The sequence below is a fragment of the Scaptodrosophila lebanonensis genome, unplaced genomic scaffold, assembly GCF_003285725.1.
Source record: "Scaptodrosophila lebanonensis strain 11010-0011.00,11010-0021.00 unplaced genomic scaffold, SlebRS2 tig00001415-arrow-pilon, whole genome shotgun sequence".
Classification (NCBI taxonomy): Eukaryota; Metazoa; Arthropoda; class Insecta; order Diptera; family Drosophilidae; genus Scaptodrosophila; species Scaptodrosophila lebanonensis.
In genome coordinates this window covers 11,531,825-11,548,901 of record NW_022060742.1, presented here as the reverse complement: position 1 = coordinate 11,548,901, position 17,077 = coordinate 11,531,825, and the positions used below count along the sequence as shown (strand labels likewise).

At 34.1% G+C, this 17,077-nt stretch overlaps 3 protein-coding genes across 3 annotated transcripts; all 3 read right to left on the bottom strand.

Moving 5' to 3' along the window:
* Nucleotides 1–27: 27 nt before the first annotated feature.
* LOC115632978 lies at nucleotides 28–872 on the bottom strand. Its single transcript, XM_030530289.1, has 4 exons — nucleotides 817–872; nucleotides 649–760; nucleotides 354–555; nucleotides 28–284 (listed from the first exon to the last, which is right to left on the bottom strand). The coding sequence occupies exons 1-4, from the start codon at nucleotides 828–830 to the stop codon at nucleotides 163–165; spliced, it is 450 nt and encodes a 149-aa protein (XP_030386149.1). The 5' UTR covers nucleotides 831–872; the 3' UTR covers nucleotides 28–162.
* Nucleotides 873–2,302: 1,430 nt separating this feature from the next.
* On the bottom strand, nucleotides 2,303–3,150 carry LOC115632976. Its single transcript, XM_030530287.1, has 4 exons — nucleotides 3,097–3,150; nucleotides 2,929–3,040; nucleotides 2,628–2,835; nucleotides 2,303–2,558 (listed from the first exon to the last, which is right to left on the bottom strand). Exons 1-4 carry the CDS (start codon nucleotides 3,108–3,110, stop codon nucleotides 2,437–2,439), a joined length of 456 nt encoding a protein of 151 aa, XP_030386147.1. The 5' UTR covers nucleotides 3,111–3,150; the 3' UTR covers nucleotides 2,303–2,436.
* Nucleotides 3,151–4,755: 1,605 nt separating this feature from the next.
* Nucleotides 4,756–5,518, bottom strand: LOC115632992. The gene is made up of 4 exons (XM_030530314.1): nucleotides 5,464–5,518; nucleotides 5,296–5,407; nucleotides 4,995–5,202; nucleotides 4,756–4,925 (listed from the first exon to the last, which is right to left on the bottom strand). Exons 1-4 carry the CDS (start codon nucleotides 5,475–5,477, stop codon nucleotides 4,804–4,806), a joined length of 456 nt encoding a protein of 151 aa, XP_030386174.1. The 5' UTR covers nucleotides 5,478–5,518; the 3' UTR covers nucleotides 4,756–4,803.
* Nucleotides 5,519–17,077: the final 11,559 nt, after the last annotated feature.

Sequence of the window (17,077 nt, the reverse complement as noted above, 5' to 3'; positions counted from 1 at the left end):
TACTAAATAAATAAATAATAATTGCAGTTTTTGTTTGCCAATTGAATTCAATAAAATTGTTTGTATTTAATAGAATTAAGGAAGTCTTAACTCCAGTTGCCTTACATATCTGAAACTTCCTCTTTTACATTTTTAGTTTCTTTGGTAATGCAGTTATAAATATTAGACTTTACAAAAGGGGAACCATTCTTTTAAGCCTAGCTTATTTTTATCTAAGGCTTCTCTGATCCTTTTGTCAGTACCTGGATCGGGCCCCTTTGGTACAACGAATGCAGTTGCGATTTCTGTGATTGAGAAAAATGGAATTTGATTTAAAAAATGTACTATAAAATCATAAATGAAATAACGCTTACCAAAATTAAACTTTTTGCCATCGACATTATTTTCCGTACATACATAGAACAGGAAATAGCTCTTATTATCCGTCCCAATTAATGTGTAGCCCTCAGGATTTCGGAAATCAATGAGCTTACACGGCGTTAAATTGGGGCTCCCCCTCAAGGATTTCCCGTTTGTGAAAATTCCCACCATAAATATTTTGTCCTTAAGGGTGGCCTGCAAATATGCAACGAAGCAAGATGTGACAGAATTAAAAAGCTTCTTAACATTTTTAAGGGGCATAATAATACATTTTTGAGCAATACTAACTTTCGGTAATGGATGTGGCAGTTTTGGACATGGTCCAGGTTTGAACACCTCTGATTCTGATTGAGAGTATGCATAATATGGTGCCAGCAATGCGCAATAAACCAGAACATAACTAGAATTATGAACAAATACTTTAGGAGGCTATGTCCCAAAAGGTGTTCGGCTTACCTCAGCTGCAACATTGTCTTTATTCAGGGTAGGCTGCTATTCGTTCCCGTCCCAGGCTGCACTATTTAAGTAACACCAGCAACACTGAACTTTTATAGATTCATTTACGTAAGTGTTTGACATTTTTAATTATTTAAGGTGTGTTTACTTAAATGACTTATTGTGTGGAAAGCGTGGAGATATGTTGGGACAAGTATATTCGTTTTGGTGTGGAAGTAATGAAGCATTGCACATATGAGCATGGCGAGTAGAAACGAAACTAACCTTTTCTCATATACGTACTTGGATTCGTTATTAGATATACATAATTGTAATTTGTTCAAAATTAGCATATGGAGCACTTTAATGTTGTTGCTTACATCGACAGCCTTATTTATCAAAGAATAGACAAACAACAAATAAAATAAGAGATATATAATAGGAGTGAAAATATAAAAAAAGTAAAAAAGCTAAAGTCGGGTGTCCCGACTTTGAAATACTCTGTACATATGTTTAGAATATTTATAGAATTTAAAAAAATTAAAAGAATTAAAAAAAAGATTTCATCGATTTTACCTCTCTTGGTATTCGAACTCACGTAATTACTTAGTAATTGCGTCTATGTGAGTATATATATATATATTTATGCGCATCTATTCGTGTCTGTGTAAGCATGTTTGCAGTCAACCAAAGCATCAGCATCAATAACAGCTGCGGGCAGCGCTTGAGCAGCAAATATATTTATGGCTATAACTTTTTGTTAGATCGGTCTATCATAGTGAAATTTGGCATACGGACACATAACCACTTACTGTGGGTATTTGCATTAAATTTAAATTTGAGTTCGAAATTCCAAGAATTACGGGAGGTACGATTTGCGGAAGAGAAGGGGCAGGAAGGGAAATTCCAAAATACACATTTTCTGCGTATTCACATAAGGCATCTGGGAATAAAATTTGGTGTCCCTAGGTCTTATAGTCTCTGCGATATAGGCGATTATACGAGTGGAAAATCGGGAAAACCCCCACAGGGGGAAGTGGTGGGGTCTGCCACGCCTCCTTCTGCCTGTTACATTTTCAGCTCCCGCAAACCTAATATATTCTTGTACATTTCATGTACAGAGTACAGAGTATAGATATTTATATGTAATGGTAATGTATTTATGTATAAGTATAAGACATTACAAAGGTTTACCCAATGTTTTAGGCTTAGCTTATTTTTATCTAAAGCTTCTCTGAACCTTTTGTCTGTAGCTGGATCGGGCCCCTTAGGTACAACAAAAGCAGTTGCGGCTTCTGTGAATAAGAAAAATGGCATTTGATTTAAAAAATCAACTATAAGATCATAAATGAAATAACGCCCACCGAAATGAGTCATTCCGAGCAGAAAATTAATTTCGATACAACTATATAACAAGAAATAGGTCTTATTATCCGTCCCAATTAATGTTAAGTCCTTAGAATTTTAAAAATCTTTGCGCTCACACACAATAAATAATAATTGCAGATTTTGTTTGCCAATTGAATTCAATAAAATTGTTTGTATTTAATAGAATTAAGGAAGTCTTAACTCCAGTTGCCTTACATATCTGAAACTCCCTCTTTTACATTTTTAGTTTCTTTGGTAATGCAGTTATAAATATTAGACTTTACAAAGGGGCAGCCATTCTTTTAAGCCTAGCTTATTTTTATCTAAGGCTTCTCTGAACCTTTTGTCAGTACCTGGATCGGGCCCCTTTGGTACAACAAGAGCAGTTGCGATTTCTGTGATTGAGAAAAGTGGAGTTTGATTTAAAAAATTAACTATAAAATCATAAATGAAATAACGCTTACCTAAATGAGTCTTTTTGCCCTGGATATTAAATTCGATACAATTATAGAAAAGGAAATAGCTCTTATTATCCGTCCCAATTAATGTGTGGCCCTCAGTTTTTTTAAAATCTCCGGGCTCACACTGCCGTAAATTGGCGGCACTTCCCGGGGTGGTCGATTTAATGTTTGTGAAAATGCCCACAATAGTAATTTTGTCCTTGAAGGTGGGCTGCAAATATGCAACGAAGCAAGATGTGACAGAATTAAAAAGCTTCTTAACATTTTTAAGGGGCATAATAATACATTTTTAAGCAATACTAACTTTCGGTAATGGATGTGGCAGTTTTGGACATTCTCCAGGTTTTGTCAACTCTGGTCTTGATTGAGCGTATGCATAATATGGTGCCAGCAATGCGCAATAAACCAGAACATAACTAGAATTATGAACAAATACTTTAGGAGGCTATGTCCCAAAAGGTGTTCGGCTTACCTCAGCTGCAACATTGTCTTTATTCAGGGTAGGCTGCTATTCGTTCCCGTCCCAGGCTGCACTATTTAAGTAACACCAGCAACACTGAACTTTTATAGATTCATTTACATAAGTGTTTGACATTTTTAATTATTTAAGGTGTGTTTACTTAAATGACTTATTGTGTGGAAAGCGTGGAGATATGTTGGGACAAGTATATTCGTTTTGGTGTGGAAGTAATGAAGCATTGCACATATGAGCATGGCGAGTAGAAACGAAACTAACCTTTTCTCATATACGTACTTGGATTCGTTATTAGATATACATAATTGTAATTTGTTCAAAATTAGCATATAGAGCACTTTAATGTTGTTGTTTACATCGACAGCCTTATTTATCAAAGAATAGACAAACAACAAATAAAATAAGAGATATATAATAGGAGTGAAAATATAAAATAAGTAAAAAAGCTAAACTCGGGTGTCCCGACTTTGAAATACTCTGTACATATGTTTAGAATAATTATAGAAAACTAATGTCCTGCCCCTGCTTCGCACGGGTATTTTTACAAAAAATTTAAAAATTTTACCTTTTATAACACACACACATACACCCTTTTTTTGCTATGAGTTACTAAGAAGGAGTGAAATTTATTTTGGATATTATTATTTTAATGATTTTTTGTTCGATTTTAGATTTTTTGTTATTCTTTATTAGGTCAGAGGTTCTCTGTAAAGATTTTTGATGTTTTATTTGTGGTAGCAAAATAAATTGATTTTTAGGAGCTCCGACCCGTGATAGGTTAACATACAGTAAAACATTGCTTTCGTATGTCGTTTCCTACTTATTCGAAGGCTTGGCCTTAGGACTACCGGAAATTGAACCCATATAAATGATAAAATGGGATCATCGGTATCCTCATTTTATGAGCTAGTTGACCAGTTGCTGGGCCGTTGATAATAGTTGCTACACTTAAATTGTCCTGCAATTCCTTAAAAAGCAGCCTCGTCCCATTGCACATGCTTGTAAGGCTTTAATTTCTCAAAACCATGATTGTAATTCCGAATTTTACCGTCAATTCATGGGGCGGCAGTCCAGAAGGGTTTAGTGAATTTAAATGTCTTCAATATTAATGACGGTGTCGATCGATTTGTAATATTTTATTTGGCTGGGGGTTTTGAATAATATTGCCTTAATATTTAAAGTGACAATGTTTTGAGGATGATTGTGAACTGACAGCATGATATTCAGGAGTTTTTGAAGGTACTTTTTTTACACCTTTGGTTACATAATTGGCGTTTTAGTAAGGATTCCATTCTTTTTTGCAAATATAATATAGCCCATGTTCACTGTCGATAGTGTAGCTTCCCAACAGTGAAAGAATCCAATTCAAACAAACAAACAATCAAATCTTTCCTCTTTATAATATTAGTATAGATAAAAAAAATTAAGAAAATTAAAAAAAAATTGGATCTATTTTACCTCTCTCGGTATTCGAACGCACGTAAAGGGTGTATAATTGCACATTTACTTAGCAATTGCGTCTATGTGAATATAGTATATTCCCCCCCATAGGGGGAAGTGGTGGGGTCTGCCACGCCTCCTTCTGCCTGTTACATTTTCAGCTCTTGTACATTTCATGTACAGAGTACAGAGTATAGATATTTATATTTTTTATGGTTCCTTTCACATTTTCATTTTCTTTGGTAATGTATTTATATATAAGTATTAGACATTACAAAGGTTTACCCAATATTTTAGGCTTAGCCTATTTTTATCTAAGGCTTCTCTGAACCTTTTGTCAGTACCTGGATCGGGCCCCTTAGGTACTACAAAAGCAGTTGCGGCTTCTGTGAATGAGAAAAATGGCATTTGATTTACAAAATCAACTATAAGATAATAAATGAAATAATGCCCACCGAAATGAGTCCTTCCGAGCAGAAAATTAATTTCGATACAACTATATAACAAGTAATAGGTCTTATTATCTGTCCCAATTAATGTTAAGTCCTTAGAATTTTGAAAATCTTTGCGCTCACACACCGTTGTATTGACGCCACTCCCCGGGGGGATCGATTTAATGTCTGTGAACACTCCTACAAAAGATATTTTTTCCTTGAAGCTGGGCTGCAAATATGCAACGAAGCAAGATGTGACAGAATTAAAAAGCTTCTTAACATTTTTAAGGGGCATAATAATAAATTTTTGAGCAATACTAACTTTTGGTAATGGATGTGGCAGTTTTGGACATGGTCCAAGTTTCAACAACTCTGATTCTGATTGAGCGTACGCATTATATGGTGCCAGCAATACGCAATAAACCAGAACATAACTAGAATTATGAACAAATACTTTAGGGGGCTATGTCCCAAAAGGTGTTCGGCTTACCTCAGCTGCAACATTGTCTTTATTCAGGGTAGACTGCTATTCGTTCCCGTCCCAGGCTGCACTATTTAAGTAAAACCAGCAACACTGAACTTTTATAGATTCATTTACATAAGTGTTTGACATTTTTAATTATTTAAGGTGTGTTTGCTTAAATGTCTTTTTGTGTGGAAAGTGTGAAGATATATTGTAACAAGTATATTCTTTTTGGTGTGGGACTAATGAAGCATTGCACATATGAGCATGACGAGTACAAACTACTTTATTCCCAGGTTTAGACTCGGATTAGTTATTATATAAAATTGTAATTTTTTAAAATTAGCATATATATTGTCTTTTTTATTTTGTTGCTTACATGCAGAGCATTCTTTATCGAACAATAAGCAAACAAAAAGTAAAAAAGAATACTTACGTTCACCCCCTTAAGTGACTACATAATATATGTAAGAGTGATACTGGTTTGAAGTTACGAAATTTTAACATCAAGGCTGGAATGGAATCGGGAAACTCGCCAAGTTAGAATGACAAACTCAAACTCTTTCTGAATCCGAATATGTGTAATGGATAATGGTTTGTTTTAAAAAAGTAAAATACAAAGGGAAGTGTCAATCCTGGACTCCGTCGATGAGTAGATTTACATTTCAAAACAAAAAGAACGAAAAAAAACCATTCGGATCAATTGCGCTCTAATTGAACGAAATTTCCGGAATAATTTTTGACATTAACATGGTGCATATTTTATTTCTATATATATTTTTTTCTATAGAACTACCATTTTTAGCAGAAAGTAAAACCGCTGAAAACCGACTTGAGAATTTTAGTCATTGAAATTTAATATATTTCTAGTATATTTAAATCGACTACAAAAAACTTCAAATTAAAGTTCAGAAAAATATTGTAATTTACTATGGAATATAAGTAGTAAATTTAACTATTTCTTTTTTGAAGCGTGTGCATATTAATATTAAATATGGTTCAACATTAAATTGAATATGACACACTTTAATAACGAAGTTTTACACTTTGTTTTGAATTTTATTCATATTAAAATCACTAATTGAATATGTTTTTAGTTAAATTTATGATGTTTTTATTTGATTTGAATATGAAATAGGTGAACATTAAATTTAATATGAAAATATTCATCCGTACTATGCAACTTTTTTATCAGTGTAGCCGGTGAGAACTCACATGCGAATGGCATTCACACACACACAGATATCAAAAGGCCGATGGCCATAGATATAGTAATGCTTAAGTCTAGTTATAAGACTTAATGGCTTTCCGCTAACATTTGCCAAGTTTATGAAAATCATAAAAAGACCAAGAGATTTTGATGCAATGTAGATGGCGTATAAAATGCTTTTAAGAACTTTCAACAAGTTGAGGTGTTCGGCGAAACTTTTTGGCAAATGCTGTAATACCTATGAAGTTATACTATATAGCGGTGTGGCTCGCTAGTCCCTACTTAATTACACCCCAATGGCATATTAGAATAAGAGAAACAAAAGAATAATGAATGATAGTTGAATAACATTCAGTTGTTGGCCGATACTAATTAGTTGATCCAATAGAAAAGTATGAAAGTATTAAATCATTTCTTATAAAATGCCAGTAGCGTGCTAAAAAGGTACACATATATCTACTACCTCTGTAAAATTGATATCTGTGCTAAATTTGTTTTTGATATTACCGATATTTTAATAGAGATATATATGTTTGTTTTTTATCAGCTCATAATCTCTAGTACCTTTACAATTAGAAGAATATCAAGTCATCAATTGATAATTGTGCAATTAATCTTTGTACATTTTATTATCTCCAGAAAAAAATTTTATTGTAAGCACATTTACTGGAGGCTTTTTTCTTAAAAGCCAAATTGTTGTATTTTGGCGAACCTAAAATTAATAATAACTGAAAATACCCCGCGGAATCGAGTTAAACACGGAAAATAAAATAACAGCTATAGCTAAGCTAAAGTCGGCTGTCCCGACTTTGAAATAATCTGTAATCTGCCTCCTGTGCCTGTGTAAAGCAGCAGCAACAACAACAGGTGCGGGCACTGCTTGCTCATATATACATATATGGCTATAACTTCCTGTTTAATCGGCCAAGAATTACAGGAGTTATGGAAAATCACTAACTGCGAGGGAGAGGGAGGGAAATTGAAAAATACACATTTTCTGCGTATTCATTGGAATAAAATTTGGTATTGCTAGGTCTTATAGTCTCCGAGATATAGGTGATTATACGAACGACGTTTCCGAAATAGGGGGAAGTGAGGGGAAAATCAACAAAATATAACAAACTCGTATAGCGTACACACATAAGGCATCTTTGTGCAAAATTTGGTGTCTCAAGCTTTTGTAGTGTCTGAGATCTAGGCGATCATACGGACGGACAGGCAGACAGACAGGGCTAGATCGAATTTTACCCTTATATAATTTATTATAATAATACAAATATTTTATTTGTATAAACTTAACTTGAATCAAAACAGATTACTGCCGTGCAAGTGATCGGTGCTCGTTGGGTCATTTATAGGCAAAGAAAATATGCTAGAGGAACAGCATCAAATTATAAAATCGTTCATATCTATCTATATATATTTTTGCTAATAATATCAAGTCTATTGGAATCTAGTTATTTAAGTATATTTACCCTCAAAAGTCTGCCATGAATTTGAAACCTGAAAAATAATGTGTCGCCGCTGAACGTGCATCTTCTATTTTAAATCTAACTTTTGCGTTCACATTCATTCCTTAAGTGGTTATTACTCCGGCTTTGCGAATTCAATTTGTGCCAATGTGCTTGGGGCGGAGGAACAGTTGGGGTGGTTTGAGGGGTTTCAGCTGATGTGGGGCTGATACTACCAGCGCCTTGTAGTGGCGGCAAATGTCATAAAAATATGCGACATTTCGTTTTTATCGCTTTTGAAAAACTTTATTTTTGGCGTTTGGCATTTGCTGCGTTCTTCGTTTACTTGGCTTTTTATTTTATTTACAACAGCAATTTCTTTGTTTTAAACAAGCAGCGCATTGTTTTTTATTTGTGTGACTCGATTGGCGATTGGAAAGCATGCGATTGGCTGCCATTTGAAAATTGTTGGAATGGGCATGTTAACAAAGCGCACAGTGTGCCTTAAAATTAATGTTCGAGAACAAACTTTTTGTTAAATTGTTCTAGGTTTTCTCAACTAATTAATGTGCAATTGTAGTCTAAAGCATGAGGCTGAAGATTATGGCTGATAACCTCCCAAGTCGGTTAATTACTATTCGATAGTTGGCTTCTTTTGTTATCCATAACTGTTTAAGTATAGCAAATGAAAGATGCTGACTTTAGTTTATTAAATAGTTACGGTCGTTCCTATTTTGATTTGAAACTGGTTGAATCTTCTTAAACTTGAGATTAAATATTTTCTTAAACAAATCTACCATCGATGGTAGCCGTGCACTATCGATTGTTTTAGATAGTTTTTCTTGAAAGCTATATTAACAACTAACAAAGGGCGCACTATATAATTGTAGCTCGCAGCCTATATTAAACTTTGTAAAACAATTTATTAATATTAATTATAAAATCGAATGTACTATCGATAGTTTTTCTTGTACTCTTTACCAACAACTAGAATTTCAACATTAATAACGAAATATTAAATTTTTTGTTGAATTTTAGAGTTTTATTTGTTTTAAACCTATATGTGTACATACTTTTAAACATATTTGTTTAAATCAGCTTACTATCGAAAACTATCGATGGTTTTCTATCGGGTACTATCGATGGTGCTGACTATCGATATTTCTCCAACTCTAATCCACCCTTCATTTTTTTTTTTTACAGGAGTTTTGAGTGTCAAGTAAAATACATGTTTTATACATATACAAATTGTGATAGTTTCGTAATTCATTTCCAACATTACAGCTTGAGCGGGTGAATCTCCTTTTGAATAAAGACATTTCCAAATAATATACATTGCTATAAAGCAACAAATGTCTGTTCATTTTAACTCATGTTTTTGGGACTTAAGCCCATTGTATATGGCGAAGACCGCTCCCCACTGTTGGTGGCATTAACATCATCAACAACATGGCTTCCAAAAGGCACTTCAGAAAACAGCTTTTGCGCGTCGCCATAAAATGCAATTGGTCAGAGAGGGCGAGCGTGCCGCATACAGAGCTCACAAAACAAAGGCCAATGCAAAAGAAAATCACAAAATGAAAAACGAAGAAAAACAATTAAATGCCAAGCAGTGGCGGTAACGGCAACAGCAAAAGCAACAGCAGCAGTAGCAGTAGCAGCAGCGGCAGCTCTAAAAGAAAACAAGCAAATAAACTTGTGAGCATTTGTGACACGTCGAAAAGCGTCCGCGCCACTGCCAAGCAACTCAGTTTAATTGAAATCAAGCTGGTGGAATGGGATGGTGTTAAGGTGGTCAGGGGGAGGTGGTTGAGTTCTTCTGTCCAGTAGCCAACAATTGCAAATCGAATTGAAACGCCAAACGTATTCGAAAATCGACAGCAAACGTAATTGAAATTGCATGAGAAACAATGTGGGCGGGAGGCAGCAGATGAATGGTGAGGGGTAAGTCGGGGATGAGATTGGGAAATATAGACGACGTGAATGCCCCAACACTTTGCACACATAAATTGGCAACAAGGCGGCACTGCGACAGTGAAAAAGTTGAAAAGAAAATTTCTGCCCTCAATTTTTTTCGCATGATTTTCAATACGTTGGAACCCCTGCACCCCCTTGTTGCAAGCACAAATTTATGAGCCATGTTAAAGAAATGAAAATGCCAAGTCTATGAAAAGTTTTGACTGCCGCCACTTGGGCGCAGCTCAATTTCGTCGATTTGTTAATTTAGCAGCAGAGAGGCTTGAGATCAACTTTTTAATTACTGCGTCAAAATCTGTTTCCTGTTCAGTGCCTGCCTTTTTATTGTGATTTATTTTACTTGCAACGCCTTAAGCAATTTGCAAATTGTTTTCTAAGCACACACACGCACACACACACACGTGCACACTCTTGCGCACATATGTATACATATATAGATGTGTTTAGATGTTTGTATGCTCGAAATATGGCAGCCAATTGTGCTGCTGACACAGCATCCAAAAGTGTCAGCAGAATAAGAGCTGACAATAAATAAAAATGGAAAATGATTGAAACATGTGTCGTTCTCGATCTCCTTGTTGCCGATGTTGTTCTTATTGTTGTTGTTGTCGTTGTACTTCTTGTATTTGATATGCCACACACGTTTGCTGTGTGTGCAACATCGATGACTAAAAACGTAAACAAATAAGAAAGCAATCACAAGTAATATTTTTTACCTAACGTGCGCGCAAAAGTATGCTATAAAAAATGTGCTGCAAAGTGCAGGGAAGGGCGGAATTGTTTTTTATGTTCTATTTTATATTGTAAAGGTTATAAACTTAAAACAAACAATAGACATTGATTTTCTTATCATATAAGCTGCACAAATGTCTAAAAAAACATAAAGAACCGTAGCTGTGCAAATCGTCTTAATTTCTAAATTTACTGTCATTTTTGTGGTATATTTAAATAAATAAAAAAATTTGGTAGTTGATTGTGTTAAGGAATTATTGTCACGCATATTATAAAGACAGTTAACCTTTGCTGGCAGAACATAATCCTTATGGTCGTATTATTTAAATCAAATCGATTTAAAAAAATTTGTAATCTACCATTTATTAGGTGTTTAGAACTCAATAAAGCAGTAGAATAAAAAAAGCTCTTTCCAATTAAAAGTGTAAAACACATTTATAAGGTGTTTAGAACTAAATAATAAGTAAAGCAGCAGAACGAAAAAAAAGTACTCTTTCCAATCAAAAGTGTAAAACACAGTAGACTTTTTAAATATTAAAACAGTATATTCGTAGTACTTTAACGCCTGAATGGCCTTAAAACATTACATTTTGTTTCAAATAACACTTCTTTGGTACCAGTTTTATTTATCTGCGTGATTGTGTATCGAAAAATAAACAAAGAATATAATTTCTATTGGCTTAATTAAACATTAAATCATAAACTGTCATACAAAACTACCTTCCACAATAAAGCATTAGAAGAAATGTTCATAAAAATATAGTATTTATAATTATCATACTTGTTTATTTTTCTGTATTCGATTAGAAAACTGAGCTCGTATCGCTTCCAATGCCAGAATGCCAGTTGTTTTCAAATGTTTGTACAGCATGCATATATCAATATCAATAAGCCGCATCTATATGACATAATGACAACCCCTACTAATACCTTATTGATTGCTTATCAATAGCGCAACCCCCACTGGCAGTCAACAGTTCACATTCGCACAACATAACTCGGCATCAAGGGTTTTTGCACTGGCCAGCCTGTTGAAGTATAAAAGGGTTTTACGGCGTGTTGGCAAAAAGGGAAAGAAAGAAACAATTTTTATAGCCTGTACCCAAAGGGTGAAAGGCTATACTAGTTTTGTGCGCATGTATGTAACACACAGAAGGAGGCGTGGCAGACCCCACAAAGTATATATATTCTTGATCAGGATGAGAAGCCGAGTCGATATAGCCTTGTCCGTCCGTCCGTCCGTCTGTCCGTCTGTCTGTCCGTCTGTCCGTCTGTCCGTCTGTCCGTCTGTCCGTATGAACGCAAGGATCTCAGAAAGTATAAGAGCTAGAATAACCAAACTTGGTTTCCATATTCTCCTAAGACCGAGAAAGTACGAGTTTGAGTTTTTTTTCGATGCACCCCCCCACTCCCCCGCAATTCGTGTTTTTTCTTATAACTTCCGTAATTCTCGGAATTTTGAAATCAATTTTGGTAGGTACATCCAGTTAGTACTAATGTGTCCGTGTGCCAAATTTCATCATGATAGGTCAATTCTGAAGAAAGTTATAGCCATAAGTAAAATCGCTGCTCATGCGCTGCCTCTGTCGGCAGCGCTGCCCGCAGCTGTTGTTGTTGTTGCTGCTTTGGTTCAACTTTGTGCTGCATACATACACGCATATAAACACGCATAGGTACGTGATGTAAATGTATGCTGTTAAAACTAAACATAAACATATATTCTAATTTAATTTAATTAATTAATTCATTAATTTTTTTTAATAATTTAATTTTTTTTTTAAACTTTTTTTTTTTAATTTTTCTTTTTTTGTGGAGAGTACAGGCTATTTTACTGTCGGGCTTGCTCGACTGTAGCGTTCTATCTTGTTATATTTTTGATATGACCGAAAACAAATCCCAAACAAACATTTAATTTGTAACGCACGTTTGGCCAATTTGGTTTTACAATTTATTTAATTTTTTCACTCGCTGCTGTTGACCAGGCTAAGCTAACAGAAGAGAAAAAAGTACCCCAATGACCGCATAACGAGCCGAAATCAATTTGCCACGTTGATAAGGTTAGGCTAACCCTTGCCGAACACAACCCTCGCCGCAGCAACAACCAAATCACATAAACCATAAAAAGTTGCCGCAAAGGGTTGCCATGGCCATGGAATGTCAGGTAGGATTTATAGATATTATATAAGGCATAATTTTAGCGCGCACGTAACTTTGACATTCATCAATGCCGATCTAAGCTGATATGGGCGGACTTAACTGAAATATTCGACAAACAACAACAGCGACACAAGATAAAAATGCAAATTGCATGCCAATCCCGAGATTTTCTTCGTCTTCCTCCCTGCCTTAGTTTTCTGCTGACCGTTCAAATAAAAATGATTGGCCACACATGTGACCCAGCTGTGCCGCTTTCCTGTTGGCTGTTGCTTCTCGTTTGCCCCAAATTTCACAATGCCACTTTTTATAATGCAACGTAATAATAATAATAACAAGAAGAAGAAGAAACTGCAAATTTCAAGTAGGTGTCAAATACTAGTATCTGAGCGTGTGTGTGTTTGTGTATATTTTGGTTTGCGTGGTGTGGCCGCAGCTGCTTTTGGCGATTCCCGACTGCAGGAAATTTAAATTCTGTCTTGGATTATTGGCTAAGCATCTGGATATATGCATCAAGGGTTGTATAAAGAAACCTTATTGATAGTTTTTTTTGTTTATTTTTTTTGCCAAAAGTTTAAAAATTGTAAGGAAAGGCTAACATCGTTCCATTTATTAATAAATAATGTATTTCTTTCTTTTGCTTATCGAAAAATGTATAAGAAATTATTCGAAAGTCAGAAGAACTTTTCACAACTTTTCCACATAACCAGATTTTGAAATATTGGTTGAGGTGATAGGAAGATTAGACAAAGATTGCAACCAGTTCTCTCAGGCACAACTAAAGTATCTCTTGATACAAGTATGAACTTAATGTTGCAATAGACGTTTTTCAATATACAATATAATTCAAATCATATTCAAAAGCAGACGCAAACTAGAAAATTAAGTGAAAGATTTTATGTTAGATATTTAAAACAACGGCAAAGGCATGTCTAATATTTAGATTTATCGTAGAGACTCTACCATATTAGTAAAAAAAAAATTGGTAATTATATATACCATGCATTATATATATTTACTATTCAATACTATTTATTATTCAATATTTATTATACTTTAAAAACTCTATTTCTATCGTAAATCCAGACATTAACATCTAACTGACATTTCCTTTCGAATATTTTATTGCACACCTTCAATTTAATTAGAATTGCAAACAAAAGACATCCACTGTCTATTGTAGGCTTCCAAAAATGTACATTTGCTACCTGAAGCTGCTTAAAAAACTGGTAATTAACCATCACTGTTCACAAATAGACCGACCGTAAATGCCTAACCATACAGACACACAATCGCACATACTGCACAATATTTATGGAATCGTTTTTCTCTTCCCAGTGCCGGTTTACAGTTTAATGAACTGACTCATAATCCCAGTCGACTTTTACATTGGCCATGGCTATTTACTTTTTCAGCTATTTTTCCAGCATGTGAATAAGACTGAGGCAGCAGCAACAACATCTGTACCTCACAAATTATTTATTAATTACCCGCTTTGACTCTGAGGCCCAGCAATGGGGCCAACTTCAAATGATGGCAATGGGTCGGCCATATTTTCATGCTGGGTTGCCGCTCTCTTGGATCTATTAGCTTCTCTACCATATTCGTTGGTTATCGCTTTTGTCATTTCGTGCCGTTTTTTTTTTTTTTTTGGCGCAATAAAACAATAAATCAATCACGTTTGGTTTTTTAAAACATGCCCCCTTTGTTGTTATCTCCGCCTTGTAGTTTTTAGTAGCTTGTTAGTTTTGTAGGCATCTTTTATGCTTCAGTGGTGGTAGTTGGAATTTATATGACCACATTTGAAACAATTTCATGTTTCCTTCTTTTTCTCTACTTGTCTGAGATCTGTTAAGTGCGATAAAATGCTGTCACATGTTTTGTAGTTTTTACTATGCATAAATTTCTATTGATCAAAGCAAAAGATTTCGATGCTGCCATGGTGGGGTGTATTGGTTTAAAACAAAAGAGGGGCGTTGTGTGCTGGAGGTGGGTGTTTAGTAGTTTACGAGGCCTACCATAAATATGTTGGCCGTATAAGGACAATATGAAAAGAGTAACTCAAATATTTACAACTGCTGAAAAGAAAACTTCATATAATGGCAAAATTCATCATAAACGATCAAACTTTTTATACAAAATTTTTATTTTTTCTATCGTTATAGCTTAATTATAACTTTTAATAAACTGCCTATTAAACTACAAAGAGTATACTTTGTCATCAGACTTGCCGAAATATAATAATATATGGAATACCATCAAATGATATATTATTATTATTTTTAAATAAAAGAATTTAAATTAATCACAGCATACTTTTTGGTTCTACATTTTGATTTACCTTAAAAATTAATAAAAGCCCGAAACTAGAAAATGTAAAATAAATCAAGCCATTGTACCATATTTGTGGTAATTGAAGTCATTTAACACTAAAAACAGTAAAAAGCTGATTTAGATATCTTCCTTTCTTTATATGTACCATCGTTTTTCGACTTAGGTATCGAATATTAAATTAAAAAATTCAATATGTGTAACTTAAGCAAAACATTCAGTTTTTTTTTTTCGAAAATCCTAGATAATGCAATAATACTGTGATGAAGAAAAATGATGCCCTTATATAAAAAAGTTGGTCAGAAAAAAAGCAATATGTTTTAAATTTCAAAGAAAATATTTTAAAGAAATAATTTGATGACAAATTTTAAAAACAACTTTTTTAAATTATTAACCAACAGCTGATACAGCTTTTTTATGGTCAATAGAAAAAATTGCACAAATTACCGATCGATGTGAAAAAGTTGTTTAAACAACCAGCACGTTTAAAATGAACCACTGTGGTGTAAACTCAGTTAAAAACACTCAGCAGTTGAGTGGAGCATTGAGCACAATACGAGTTTTGCTCTCTCACGCTCTCACACACACAAACACACTCATGCAAGCGCGCAACCACGCACTCACACAGAGTCAGCAAACAATGGCGTCTGCCTGAATATGCGAGAAAGGGAGGGCGCACTTTTAAATGCTCGCTTGGTAGGAGTGGCCATTGCTGTTTCATTTCCACAACGTTCCACGACGCGTTGGACTTTTGTTGTTACTATCGCCGCCGCCACCGTCTCTACAAGCCTTTTTCAAGTAAATTAAAATTGTGTAGTTTATTATTAAATGAAGCGCATTTTTGTATTTGTGTGTTTGTACGTATGTATGTATATTTATATCAGCATTTGTGTATTTGCAGCAGCAGGTTTCCATATAATATGTACTTGTATTTACATGTGTATGTGCATGTAAGTCCATATACATATGTATATTTATATAGACAAATACGTATAAGTATAAATTGCTGACATTCTGAGCTGCCTGCGCGACAGCACATAATGATACCGAAATGTTAATAATCGCAATGATTAAGTTTTTCTCTGGATTTATGTATACTATACGCAAGTATTTAAATCAGAATTATGTCTTGTAAATAATGATGTCGAAATTGAATTAAAAAATTAAGCAAAAAAGTAAAACAATTTCATTAATAAATAGAATTCACTTTTTATCTTAATTAGGGGCTTCACATAATTTGCTCGCCAATTTTTCGAATTCTACAAATTTTTCATTATTTCCACAATGATGACTGATAAGAATTCTATACTAACATTTTTTTCTGCAGGTTTTAGAAAATTAATAAATGGGTACACAAATTTATATTAATATTGAGATATCTATAAAATGGGAGTGTGGTGTAAATAATAATTAAATATTTTAAAACCGAGATACATTATTCTTACAAAAATCGAGCCCTTTCTAAACGTAAATAATATTAAAGATTAAGAGAAACAAATGCAGTATAACATGTTTTTATCTAGAATTTTTCTCTAGAATTTTTGTCAAGTGTCAGTTTCAATAAAATAAGGTCCTGGAAAGAAAACTCAAATAATACAATAAGTAAAATATCGAAAGAGCTGAATCTATTAAATGAACTAAGAAAAAAAATGCTGTTATACATTGTCTGCAATAAACCAGCAAAGATAATAATCGAATTGCCTGATTATAAGTAGTTTATTAATTTGTCAATTTCATTTTAAACATTCTTAACTACATATTTTAAATGTGTTATGCCTTGTACGAA

Bases quoted from the DNA above. Each gene is read 5' to 3' on its own strand.
- LOC115632992 (XM_030530314.1), bottom strand. The intron at 5,203-5,295 runs GTTAGTATTGCT...GCATATTTGCAG, and splicing joins TGCCACATCCATTACCAAAA to CCCAGCTTCAAGGAAAAAAT. The intron at 4,926-4,994 runs GTGGGCATTATT...TCTCATTCACAG, and splicing joins GCTCGGAAGGACTCATTTCG to AAGCCGCAACTGCTTTTGTA.
- LOC115632976 (XM_030530287.1), bottom strand. The intron at 2,836-2,928 runs GTTAGTATTGCT...GCATATTTGCAG, and splicing joins TGCCACATCCATTACCGAAA to CCCACCTTCAAGGACAAAAT. The intron at 2,559-2,627 runs GTAAGCGTTATT...TCTCAATCACAG, and splicing joins GGGCAAAAAGACTCATTTAG to AAATCGCAACTGCTCTTGTT.
- LOC115632978 (XM_030530289.1), bottom strand. The intron at 556-648 runs GTTAGTATTGCT...GCATATTTGCAG, and splicing joins TGCCACATCCATTACCGAAA to GCCACCCTTAAGGACAAAAT. The intron at 285-353 runs GTAAGCGTTATT...TCTCAATCACAG, and splicing joins TGGCAAAAAGTTTAATTTTG to AAATCGCAACTGCATTCGTT.